The 13,694-nt window shown below is 44.5% G+C and overlaps 1 protein-coding gene and 1 long non-coding RNA gene across 4 annotated transcripts in view; one reads left to right on the top strand and one right to left on the bottom strand.

Moving 5' to 3' along the window:
- Window positions 1-13,694, top strand: part of FMNL1 (formin like 1) — a 1,060,054-nt gene that overhangs the window by 1,004,258 nt on the left and 42,102 nt on the right. For all 3 annotated transcript variants that reach the window (XM_085647374.1, XM_085647364.1, XM_085647383.1), the window contains exons 19-20: window positions 7,703-7,771; window positions 9,247-9,327. In XM_085647374.1, the coding sequence (XP_085503500.1) occupies window positions 7,703-7,771; window positions 9,247-9,327 (150 nt within the window). The remainder of the gene's footprint in view (window positions 1-7,702; window positions 7,772-9,246; window positions 9,328-13,694) is intronic.
- Window positions 2,361-13,694, bottom strand: part of LOC146870927 (uncharacterized) — an 88,472-nt gene continuing 77,138 nt past the window's right edge. Inside the window, exons 2-4 of the long non-coding RNA XR_014979834.1 lie at window positions 3,491-3,553; window positions 3,087-3,188; window positions 2,361-2,462 (exon numbers count right to left, since the gene is read on the bottom strand). This is a non-coding gene — a long non-coding RNA (uncharacterized LOC146870927). The remainder of the gene's footprint in view (window positions 2,463-3,086; window positions 3,189-3,490; window positions 3,554-13,694) is intronic.

Here is a 13,694-nt window from a genome sequence, read left to right as displayed (position 1 = left end):
ATCTGCTCAAGTTTCTGTCACTTTTTGAACTATCACACTCAAATGCTTCAGTCTCCCATTCTTCTAATGCCTCATACTGTGTTTATCACGGTCTGGGTTCTAATTCGTTCATTCTAGTTCGTAAGCTATGTAGGATTCTTCCATTAAAGGTTCCAAACTCTGGAAACGCTAGTATTCCATCAAATTTTGTATATTCTTTCCAATTTTCTAACCATACACAGGTATGATAGCCTCTCTCTATCATCATGTAGGATACAGGCGTTTTCGGGGGAAGGATAATAATTCCTTCTCTAGTTTTAATGGGTTTATCCTTTTTAAAATAATTTTTAATTTTCTGCATAAGACATTTTCCTTTTCTCTTCGTACATTTTTCGAGATCTTCCTTTTATGTACTGTTCGTGGGCAAATCCTAAGTACCTTCTATCTGGACGATTCCCTATCACAGTAGGATTGTGTCGCCACATGCAAGACCCACTATCAATTATTATTATGGCTTCTATTTCTCAACTAATCAAATGTTCGCTTTTACTTTAACAATTGACCAATACCAGCGCGGCTTCTTATTCTTCTCACCAATCAGATTCTGTTCTGCTACGTGTTTAGCCAATACTAGCTCGACTCTCAGTGATATCAGTATCACTCCTTACTACTGACCCCTCCTCTACAGTTCTTCGCGTCAGTCACATGTCCGCTGTTTCAACCAATCCCAGCGCGGGCCTCTGTGACGTCAGTGCAGCACTCGCAACTGACCCCTCCTATACAAGGTAATGCAAAAACCTATTTACTTCAATTTATGTGCAATTTTCAGGAATTAACAACATAGAAACATTTGCTACTTTGCCTGATCCTCTAAATCTAAAGAATAGTCTATTTCTTTTGCTGCGAGTAAAACCTCTCCACTTACTCTTCACACACTACGAGTAAAAACCTTTCCGCTTATTCTTCACTCAAGCGTCAGAGAACCTGCTACTCCTTCAGTAGTACCCTTTCTAGGTGATATAAGACCAAAGTTTCACCAGCGAACTCTTTTGATCCCAATTACTCTCACTTTTATATGATGAAAATAATCTCTAAATTAGTGCTTCTAGTCCTGCATAACTTTGCAGCACCTATCTGATCCAGACAAGTAACCACACTGCAGTGTAGCTTCCATTTGCCAACCGCTATTCAGTATTCCCGGGAATTTCCAGACAACATAGAACAAAATACAAACGAATAACGGGTGTTAATGCATAAATCAATAATTCAATCCACAATATTCTCTACCTAACTAACTAGAACCCTAACCATAGCTCTGCTACCGAGAAATTCTGATCCAGCGTTTTACCAGCTTGGGGTTACACACACACCATATACTCACCTGGGCCCATAAACATTCATACAATAAGCTAGTAGTTCCGCTGGATTCAATATTGTTTTTACCTGCAAGATTTTGTTATCTTTACCCAAATCTTATCAATACAATCGCCTAATAAATTTCCTCTGGTCAATGAATCTAGTAGCTAGTAGTATAGGCAGAAAAATGACATTTAAGTTTCTCCAATAATCACAGACTCAATGAGTTTTAAAAGTTTATCTAATCAAATAATTTTGTGAGTCAAAGATCAAATACAATGTTAACATTGAGTTTCATTTCAGGAGAGAAATCAAATTTAGTTCAATAATAAATCTCAATAAAATATTGTGATGACAGTACCTGTAAAGGGAGGAAAAGAGAGAGCAGGTACAAAGACAGATTTCACAGAATTATATTTACCTAGGGTGATAGATGAACCCAACTCCTTGAAGATGGGCAGATGGAATCCACCAGGACAGGTGGAAGACAAAGAATCAGGACAGGTTCAGGACCGGGAAAGTGACCTCTTCTAAGTGCAACGCCAGTGTCGCACCCCTCTCTGGCACTACTCTCCTCAATTTTTCTTCCGCGACTCCCTTCTAGATGATTGGATTATTGATCAGTATTTCGGTCCCTCGAGCAGGGTCTCTGGCATCTGCAGAGTCTGAGACAGCGTCTTAGACAGCGTCTGTGGCAGCATATGTGTCGGGTCGGATTCCTCCAGCGTCAGACATCTAACTAACTAACTTACCTCTATTATACTATTCTGTGTTCCTGTACCACCCCAAATGTTTCAATATCGTGTTTTCCCCTATTTCTGATTGGACAGGGCAAGGAGGTGAGTTCATCAAACTATATTAAATGTAATATTTTACTTTAGGCTCTTTGTTCTATGTTTCCTCCCCTTAATTTACTTTCCCAAGCTTTATTCCCACCCGCATTTCACATTATGCTTAATACAATTTATACAGTTTATAATATGTTGCTCTTGTCCATGTGCTTCTTGCCAGCTTGACCTTGGCTGGGTTTCAATGGTGTCATCATAGTTCCGGGCAGGGTTTAGTGCGTGTGTGCACAGATCAGGTGGGGTAGGGATTTCAGTCACTCTCCAAGACCCAAATACGAACTAATAATAAAGTCAGAGAAAGACATGTTAGAATACGAAAATAAATGAATTCACTATATACCACTTATCTCTACTCCATCCCTATTTACTTATATAACTCTTTCGCATTAGTATTTAGTAGAATTTATGAGGTTTAGTTTAAGCAGTAGCATGTGCATTAACATGTGAGTTTCAAGCGGCCATTTTAGAAGCTATTGCGCAGCTGCAAAGGTTTCCCTCCAAGCATAGAAAACGTCATACTATGTAGATGCAGTAGACACATGCGCAGTGAAATTCCCGCGTTTTGTCGGCCATTTTAATGGCACTCGGGTTACTGGTTAGTGATACACATAGGCAAGCGTCCCCTAGTTTCAGTATAACATGTGTAATGCAATTATTAGTATTCACAACCAGATTGATTATGGTATTATACGTTATTTGAGAGGATTGTATTCATGCAAGTTTCTTCTTTACAAAACCTTGCTCCATCACCACCACCTCCAGGACCCCCCCTCCCACACCCCCATTGGACTAAGATGATGCACATCAACTCCACGAAACCATGAACCAAACAAATCGCCTGAAGTCCCACAATCACAACACCTAACACACAGGTGTGGCCAGAAAAAGGGAAATCATACATACGTATAACATGATCCAAATAAAACGTTTATTACAGATTAAACAAACAACAACAATTCTGAAGAGGCACGCCGGGTCTTCTCTGGGTATTCTGTAAGTCACAGCCTGCAAGACAGAAAGACAGATAAGAATGTGTGTCATGCGCCCATCAAAGTACAGAGGGAGAGAGCGAAAGAGAGAATAAGAGAAAGAGAGGGAGAGAGGAAGAGAGGGAGAGAGGAAGAGAGGGAGAGAGAGAAAGAGAGGGAGAGAGAGAGAAAGAGGGAGAGAGAAAGAGAGGGAGAGAGAAAAAGAGGCAGACAGAGAAAGAGAGGGAGAGAGAAAGAGAGGGAGAGAGGAAGAGGGGGAGAGAGAGAAAGAGAGGGAGAGAGAGTGCCGACACTACGGACCAACACCACACTGTTCACCTGCTACCACCGGTGTGTCTCCAACCACGTGCCGGTATACACTGCATTCCCCAGGTCCCTCATCTGCAACAGTTCACAGAGACATGAATGGCAGAGTCCATACAGTTGCACACGCCATCATCGCTTGCAAGCCCCTGCGCACACAGGCTTTCGCACCCCAGCCCCTCCCACCGCCCAGCAGTGATTGCCCGCCCCTGCTCAACCAGGCCTTACTGCTCACCTTCCGACACCCTCATGTCTCCAAGAGGGCACACTAGTGCCCGTGGGAGCACCAAGCCCGGGGCCAGCAACCATTTCACCCTTCACATCATGCAGCCCTGCACCGGGGGACAACTGGTCACACACATGAGTCTGGGTCTTGATTACGCAATGGCAGAGACCATATCAGTGCACACGCCATCATCGCAGGCTGCACACCCGTTCAGCCCTATAGGTTCCACCAACTCTGTGAACCACTAGACAACGCCACGTGGCGAGAGGCCCACACTGCCCGCTGGCTCAGGCCTACACTGCGGTCCAGCAGGGCGCACATTAATCCTCACCAGTCCTGACGGCCAGAACGGGCCATCATCACAGGCTGTACATCCGCTCAGCAGTTCGGGTACCCCTATCTCACTGCACCGCAAGACACCGTCCCATGTCGGTGTACCTGTGCCTGCCGCAGTGTATCCGGTGCCACCATGTCTGTGCACGGCAAGCCGTGGACCCTTTATGATTGAGTCACGTGGTGCGGATGCCATCATGTCACCTGGCACTGGGCAATGTGCTGTGGCAGAGCCCTAGGGCCTCTTGCAGAAATGAGAACCACACGGAGACACCCAGTTACAGAGTGGAAATGGCATCCAGCACGTGCACCAGGCCATTTATTTTGGCAGGGTCACATGTCCTGTGACGGCTGTGCTGGATGGGTGTGGTGTGGGTGTAAACCAGCCGAGAGGGAGTGGCTTTGGCATGCTGACAACTAGACTTGTGAGCAGCAGATCCCAACGGGGAAGAGCTGAGACATGTAGGGTTGTGCCCCCCCCCCCCCCCGTGAGCGTAAGCCGAGTGGGCTGGCCTGGCGTATGCCAGTCCATCCAGCATAAGGGTGAGAACAATGGCACCGGGGCGCTGGGCGTGGTTCCGTCCTGGGCTGGACAAGGAAGTAAGTAATGCGTGTGTCTCCGTTGTAGTGTCGGTGCCACCCGTGCTGCAATTGGCAATGTGTCACCCATGACCCAAGTCCCACAACATGAGCAACATGGACATAAGGGGGAATCACTGACCCGACATTCATCCATACTCCCACACTTGTAAGATCATAGGCATGACATATCGTGTGACCACGAATGTTTATTGCACAATCAGTGGAGTTGTGAAGCCGGAGCAGTACAGGGCCATGCAAACCCCACTTCACATTGTTGGCCCGTGTAGGGCCAGCCAGAGTCCTTCATGGAATGACAGGTGCATCAGAAGAGGACGAGTTCAGTCCATAGTCTGATAGCTGTGTCTGTGGTGACAATACAGAATATGGCAGTCCATTTCGAGGTCCAAGGTGAGTGTCGCAGAGTGCATCGGGGACAGTGGAAGGTGATGCAGAGGGCAGAACCAAGCAGGAACAGGCCATATGGTGGAGATGAATGCTACTGTGTCCTTCTGACCACGGAGGCAGATTCATATGCATGTACATCCTCTGCTGTTGCATGTGCCTCATATGTGGATGGTTGTGTGCTGTCTCCAGCACTGTGTGGCAGTGACACCTCAGGGGCCGGAGATGTGGACGTAGTGGTAGCAGCAGCATGCATCAGCGTCAGGACTTGAGGTAGCAATGCCATGAGGAAGGTCTTTATGGCATTGAGAGACCCAGCTACCTCTTGCTGGTGTGCAGCCATGGCAGCCGCTCTTTCCGCCTGCGTCCGCTCCGTGTTCTCCATGAGCCTCCGCATGAGCCCAAATCCTGGGCGAGTTCGCTGGAGGCACTCTGACTGGACAGTCATTCTTGTCGCAGAGTCAGGACTCTAGTAATCTCAGCCATGGTTCGTTTGAGAGCATGGAGCGAACAGTTGGTGTCCGTTAGGGACTCTGAGTGGTCCCTAATGGGACTTAGACACCCACATATGGCGTCTAGTTTGGCTGGCATGCGGTTGAACCCCACCCGCACCTGTTCAGCCAGCTGCTCCTGGCACCCCAACACATGGCGTTGGAAGGCCAGGTGTTCGTCGTAGGCGTCCTGGGAGGTAGCCGTGGTGGTCGGTGCTGCCTGCTGTGCGTTCTGTGCAGGGGGTGGGTTCTCCTCGTAGCAGCTGGGCTGCTCTTCTCCTGGAGGTGGGGTGCGGAGTCACTCCACGAGCTGTTGGAGGACGTCGGAGTCGAAAAGGTGGTGGTCCTCTTCGTCATCAGAGAAGAGAGGTTGGGACTGCTCTGCAGGAGGTGTTTGAGTTCCCCCTGCAATGTGAAGGGGAGATGCAGTTTAACATTGTGTTCACATGTATGTTGACGCATTGTACATGTTTGCATTCAGACTGAATGACAGTGCACATTGTGACTGTTTGTGGGAAGCTGCCTATATGATGCGGGACAGTGGACATTTCGACAACATGACGGATGTGTGTTTGTACTTGTACATTGTCAGGTCACATTTCCCTGCGATGCCATATGTGATTGGCCATTTTCTGCACACACGCGGCACCAGTTGTGTCCTCTGTTCTGTTGTGGATGTGTTGCGGATTGTGCCACATCGTTGTCAATATTGATGTGCTCTGCATGTGATGTGTGTGTACCGCATTTTGGGGGAGTTGCCCCTGCAGCTCTGATTTGGCTGCCCCTTACCCCTTGCGGTGTGCCTCTGGCTTCTGTGCTCATTTAGTGCTGAGATGTTGCATACTTGGGTGCATTGGTCTCTTGGTGGGAGTTGTGGGTCTTTGGCATGGTTTGTCCGCAGATGTGCTATGCTTACTTGTGCATGTATGCCATTGTGCCCATCTCCCCTTGTCCCCCCAGTCCCTGGTCGTTACTCATCCTGTTGCTATTGTGTCCGGGCATGTTGAGCAGTGTCTGGGCCCCTGACTCCTACCACTGTCTCCCCACTGATGACTGTGGACACCATTTCCTCCATCTTGTCCAGCTCCTCCTGTGGCACAGGACTCCCACCTCCAGTCTGCATTGCTGCCTTCTGGTTGTTTGCGAGTTTCTGCTTGGTTTTGCGCTTGACATCATTCCAGCGCCTCTTGACCTCTTCCATTGACCTCTTCAGCACTTCGACTGCAGTCACCTTGTCCACGATGGTCTGACATATTCCATTTTTAGTTCCCAGTGACACAGTGGAGGTGATGAACAGTAGTTGATGGTGTTCTATCACCTCCATGATCAGGATCCTGTTTTCCTGCGGACTGAACTGCTTCTTCCTACTCTTCTTGTCCTTGCCATTCCCTGACTCCAAAGTCCCAGGCTGGTCCTCCGGGGAGCTTGTGGGGTTCTGGTTGTCCTCTGCACTTGCTCCGGCTACCTCCATTGTGCTTTGCTGTTGTTTGGATTTTGTCTGTGTTTTTCTCTCAACTTTTATGGTGCATTTTCCCGCATGACGCGTGGGAATTGCAGGCCAGTGTCTGGTTTTCGCTGATTTTTGTATCACGATCTGCCTCATCGCAGCTTTTTTTGCATTCGTGTTTCGCATTTACGCGGCGTCGCGTTGACTTTATCGTGGACGTTTGAGGTGTTATCGTGAGCCTATCGCATGATACCGCAGAGTTGAGAATACCACGTTGACACAGAGTTATTTTCCCGCGATAGACTGCGATGTGAAGAGTTGCGGTAAGCTAAATTTACGATGATTATCACACGTTCTTGAGAATATCCCCCTCAGTTGCTCCAAGTACAGATTGAACAGCCTAGGTGCAAGCACCAACCCTCTGGAAACAGCACAATCGCTGGAGGTAGAATGTGAGGTAAAACTTCCTAACCTTGTGATTTGTCAGGAAGGTTGAGAGCCAGTTCAAGATCTCACCCCTGAAAAAAATGCATATTTCATACAGCTTCCACTAGATCACACTTGTGGTAACACACCTGTGTGTGCTTTTGGGAGCCATTGTAACCTATATATCCTTTAGTGAAGATTGCATACACACCACTACATCTCCCACCATACTGTCCATGGCCTGTGCTCTGTCTCTGTCCTATTTTATAATGAATTCTTTAGCTTGAAGGTCTTCTAAGAAGTGCTAATCTTCATTACAGCAACTGAACGTCATTATAGCTGCGTCCATGTCCATCAAGTCATCGACCAAGCTGCGGCAGATACTGGAGGTAAGGATGTCTGATCCATGCACTGGAAAGCAAGGGTCACTCTCAGCTGCAGGGGCCCTCAGAGCTGCAGGTTTTCCTGTCATCATTTTTCCTAGATACTAACTTGTGTCTCTGCATTCTATCTTTTTCTGTATCTGTGCTGTTGTGTGTGCCACCAGGTGGGTCTGTGTTACTTGTTCCGGATAACCCCTGCACCTTTGTTCACCCCCCCCTGTAAGTGTCCTATTGGCTCATTTGAATTATGCCAGCTGCCTTGCCCAATCAGCCACAGTTGTTGTCTAAGGGCTGCTCTTTGCACCCTTCACCGATATGGCAGTCACCCTTCGGCTTGCTTTGGCCCCAACCTTTGTTTATGGAGCTTAAAAGGGGGGAAGTAGGTGCCACCTTGTCCCCAAGGAAGTCAGCATCCGCCATTTACCTGCCGTTGACCTCCAGGGGGAGTTCCCTCCACCCGGTTATGGCTCCGGCATCACTGATAGCATGGTTTGCATGGCGGGTCTCTGCATTTCCGTGCTTGTATCATGGCCCATGGCACCCTTGCTACAGCAGTGTTGGGGTCTTTACGTATGTGCATCTCTCCATTTTCCTGCTTGCACTATCTTGGCTCCTGCTGTCCTTTCCCTTTGCTGCTGCACTCTTTGAGGCCTCATTCTGACTTTTTTGTTTGCACTCTCCAGTTTCCTTTATAGGCAGCTCTCTCTGTACTGGTAACCTCTCTCCAAACTCATCTGTCGGCCATTTTCAGCCCCCCTATGTTTGGTGTTCTCTGTGCTGCTGCTGTCCCCTTTCCAGCCTGCTCTGTTTAGTGCAATTTCTCTGTAATTTTCTCTCTGTCTAAAACCTCTTGCCTCTCTAGTTCCCTCTATCGATGTTCTCTCTTCATACTGCTGTCCATCTCCAGCTTTTCTCCCTGCTGTTTTAAATGTTGCTGTCCCTTCTCCAGCCTTCTCTGTCTTCTGTTTTCTGTTGCTATCTCTTCTCCAGCCTCCTCTGTCTGATGTTTTCTATGATATTTGATCAGAATATCAAAGGAAAACTAACATATGACAGAAATATCGCTGCAGAAATATTGAGGACAAAAATATTGTCAAGTTAAGTTTCTATGGTTAAGCACATTTTTACTATACTTAACTCCACATAAGCATACCTTTACGTTAAGGTAAATAGATGGGGAGTTAAGAATAGTAAATCTATACTTCCCTACTTTCAGTTTGTAAGAAATTGGTATATTAGTTGAGAGGGTTGAGAACCCCACTCAAGCACTAAACAGAATCCTTGTCGGGTGAACCACAAAAGTCACTAAACAAACCTGTGCTTAATCCAAACAGTCAGGATTAATTTAGAGACAACGTGTAAAATATTTATGCAGCACTCAAACAGTAATAAGTTGAAAACAAACCACAATAAAAAAAAACTATTTAGGGCAATAAAGTATATTTTAATAAATAAAATGACTGCGGATTGTCTTCCCACAGATTGTCCTGGCCTTTGGGAATTACATGAACAGCTCCAAGAGAGGCACGGCCTATGGCTTCCGTCTGCAGAGCCTTGATATGGTGAGTGGAATGTGACGTGTCAGCAGGTGGCGATGAGAGAAAGTAAAGAACGCATGGAACTCCAGGTCAAAGATATTTTTAAAGTTTTAAAGTAAAAAGTAGCATTTACTCACCTAGACAGATTTATTGCACACTAACACGTCATTGAATGAATCAGTCTCACTGTTTGTATGTACCTCTACCTACTTAATGATGTATTGAGGGGCAGACCAGGCCTTTGATGCAAAACGCTTGGTACAATGTGAGTAATACCCAAGATGCACTGCAACGACAATTGATAAGGATCCTCCCAGTCCCTTGAGCCACTGCCTCGGCAGCAGAAAGCCTGCAATTTCTCCCTTACAAATGTACACAGTCACTAATCCTTCCTTACTCCCACCAGACATTGGGGGTCATTTAAAAAGTGGTAGCTGGCCCGGCAGGCCGGAAGAGGCCCCCACATTTAGAGCTCTGTCTGCCTAGCAGGGACATCTATGCCTTCAGAATGAATATGTACCGTTACATCGCTTTCCAACATAACTCATGCCATTACTATGCGGTTGTAACAACGCAAGTGCTGTTACAATGCATTACCATTACAACACACACTTTTACCACGTATATGCCTTTGCAACGCATGCCATTACAAAGCAAAGGCATGCGAGGTAAAGGCGTAGACTTGGTAAAAGTGGTTAAGGTAAGTAATGATATACATGTGTGTGTATATATTACCTACTGGCAGTCGCCAGTAGGTAGTTATAGTTAGGACCTATTTTCCATAGGAAATCCGCAACATTCTATTTGGAATAACGTTGGCGTTGATTGATGAATCTTCGCGAAATTTTCAAAACTTTTGGCCAGCTCCGGTCTGCTCCTATCCTGAAAATTTCACGGTGATTCGTCGAGCGGGGGCCGAGAAAAAATGGGGGTCCCGCATTTTCCCATAGGACCTGTTGACGCAGCTACAGCCCGAAGTGCAGAACGGAATTACACCAAATTTGGCAAAGAGGTAGTCCTCAGTTCAGACTCGTGCCTTTTGCTTAAATGGTGTAAATCCGTTCTGTAGTTCCTGAGAAAATCAAAAGTAAAATCACATATATATCTGGGCGGAGCCTAACCACACATCTCATCGTGAGATCTGATTGGCTGTCAGCACTTCATCCAAGAAGTGTTGGCAGCCATCTTGGGACCAATATACATGATAGCACCTCATTAAAAAGCATTGCAATTCATAGAAGTTTTTAAGATTTTAGTTACATTATAAATCATTTGTTGATGGTACCATACTCATTTTAGGAATTGTGGTGCGTTCTAAGGTGATTTTACCATGTGAAAAAGATTGTGATATCATGAATCATGTTTGAGAGAAAACTATTTTCTCATGCTTTTCCCACAGAGGTTTGGAAGGTGATCTATAAGCTAAACTGAGAGCATATTTTCTGTAAATTCACATTATCTTTCTCAGTCATGTGAGAATGAAGTCTGACATTCTCAGTAAAACATGTACATCCAACAAGGGCAGAGACTGTCAGTTGATTCCTTTGTGTTCTACTGCAGCTTCCCAGAGTGTTCTAAAGAACAACTAGAGCGCTAACAGTCCTACTTATGACAAACGTATGGCACACCTGAAGCCATCTTGGTTTGAATAAAGTGGTAACTCTTAAAACATTTATTTTAAAAAGGAACAAAATGAGGGGGTTCATTTTACCATAGAAAGTATGATTAGTGCTGCAGAAAGAAAAATTAGGGCACATTTTGAGTGACTTCTCAAATCCTCTTCTATTTCATAAAAAAGTTCTGACATGCAGACTGAAACATGCACTTTCAATACCAGCAGCAGACTTCCCTGGTGAGCAGTAGCTTTACTACAGTGATCTAATAAGCAACTAGAGTGCTAACATTCTGAATTTATGGCAAATGTGTGACACATCTGAATGCCTTCTTGATGGAATCAAAGTAAAAAACTGAAAATATTTCCTACTGAGGAGACTGTAGCAAATGAGGAAATTAGGAAACATCATAACAAATAAGTCTCCCAAAATGGCCACCAGAGACAAAAGAGCCCAAATGTAGCCCAAATATCACCCAGATGTAGCCCAAGTATAGCCCAATGACAGAATGTACCAGAGTGTTCTAACGACAACTAGAGCGCTAACAGTCTTACTTATGGCAAAAGTATGGCACACCTGAAGCCATCTTGAATGGAATAAAGTGGTAACACTTAAAACATTTAATTTACAAAGAAACAAAATGAGGTGGTTCATTTTGCCATAGAAATTATGATTAGTGCTGCAGAAAGAAAAATTAGGGCACATTTTGACTTCTCAAATCCTCTTCTATTTCATTAAAAAATTCTGACATGCAGACTGAAACATACACTTTGAATACCAGCAGCAGACTTCCCTGGTGAGCAGTAGCTTTACTACAGTGATCTAATGAGCAACTAGAGTGCTAACATTCAGAATTTATGGCAAATGTGTGACACATCTGAATGCCTTATTGATGGAATCAAAGTAAAAAACTGAAAGTATTTCCTACTGAGGAGACTGTAGTAAATGAGGAAATTAGGAAACATCATAACAAATAAGTCTCCCAAAATAGCCACCAGAGACAAAAGAGCCCAAATGTAGCCCAAGCCCAAATATCACCCAGATGTAGCCCAAGTAAAGCCCAATGACTGAATGTCCCAGAGTGTTCTAACGAACAACTAGAGCACTAACAGTCTTACTTATGACAAAAGTATGGCACACCTGAAGCCATCTTGAATGGAATAAAGTGGTAACACTTAAAACATTTAATTTACAAAGGAAAAAAATGAGGGGGTTCATTTTGCCATAGAAATTATGATTAGTTCTGCAGAAAGAAAAATTAGGGCACATTTTGACTTCTCAAATCCTCTTCTATTTCATAAACAAATTCTGACATGCAGACTGAAACATGCACTTTGAATACCAGCAGCAGACTTCCCTGGTGAGCAGTAGCTTTACTACAGTGATCTAATAAGCAACTAGAGTGCTAACATTCTGAATTTATGGCAAATGTGTGACACATCTGAATGCCTTCTTGATGTAATCAAAGTAAAAAACTGAAAGTATTTTCTACTGAGGAGACTGTAGTAAATGAGGACATTAGGAAACATCATAACAAATAAGTCTCCCTAAATGGCCACCAGAGACAAAAGAGCCCAAATGTAGCCCAAATATCACCCAGATGTAGCCCAAGTATAGCCCAATGACAGAATGTCCCAGAGTGTTCTAACAAACAACTAGAGCGCTAACAGTCTTACTTATGACAAAAGTATGGCACACCTGAAGCCATCTTGATTGGAATAAAGTGGTAACACTTAAAACATTTAATTTACAAAGGAACAAAATGAGGGGGTTCATTTTGCCATAGAAATTATGATCAGTTCTGCAGAAAGAAAAATTAGGGCACATTTTGACTTCTCAAATCCTCTTCTATTTCATAAACAAATTCTGACATGCGGACTGAAACATACACTTTGAATACCAGCAGCAGACTTCCCTGGTGAGCAGTAGTTTTACTACAGTGATCTAATGAGCAACTAGAGTGCAAACATTCAGAATTTATGGCAAATGTGTGACACATCTGAATGCCTTATTGATGGAACCAAAATAAAAAACTGAAAGTGTTCCCACTGAGGAGACTGCAGTAAATGAGGAAATTAGGAAACTTCATAACAAATAAATCTCCCAAGATGGTCACAAGAGACAAAAGAGCCCAAATGTAGCCCAAATTTCACCCAGATGTAGCCCAAGTATAGCCCAATGGCAGAAGGTCCCAGAGTGTTCTTAAGAACAACTAGGGCGCTTACTGTCTTACTTATGACAAAAGTATGGCACACCTGAAGCCATCTTGATTGGAATAAACTGGTAACATTTAAAACATTTAATTTAAAAAGGAACACTATGAGGGGGTTCATTTTGCCATAGAAATTATGATTCGTGCTGAAGAAAGTAAAATTAGGGCACATTTTGAGTGACTTCTCAAATCCTCTTCTATTTCATTAAAAAATTCTGATATGCAGACTGAAACATGCACTTTTAATACCAGCAGCAGACTTCCGTGGTGAGCAGTAGCTTTACTACAGTGATCTAATGAGCAACTAGAGTGCTAACATTCAGAATTTATGGCAAATGTATGACATATCTGAATACCTTCTTGATGGAATCAAAGTAAAAAACTGAAAGCATTTCCTACTGAGGAGACTGCAGTAAATGAGGAAATTAGGAAACTTCATAACAAATAAATCTCCCAAGATGGCCACCAGAGACAAAATAGCCCAAATGCAGCACAAATATCACCCAGATGTAGCCCACATGTAGCCCAATGACAGAAGTGTGCAAAGCACTTATTTTTTGTGTATT

This window comes from Triturus cristatus, chromosome 1_1, assembly GCF_964204655.1.
Source record: "Triturus cristatus chromosome 1_1, aTriCri1.1, whole genome shotgun sequence".
Taxonomy (NCBI): Eukaryota; Metazoa; Chordata; class Amphibia; order Caudata; family Salamandridae; genus Triturus; species Triturus cristatus.
The sequence above is the reverse complement of the archived record's forward strand: the minus strand, read 5'-3'. Positions and strand labels throughout refer to the sequence as shown.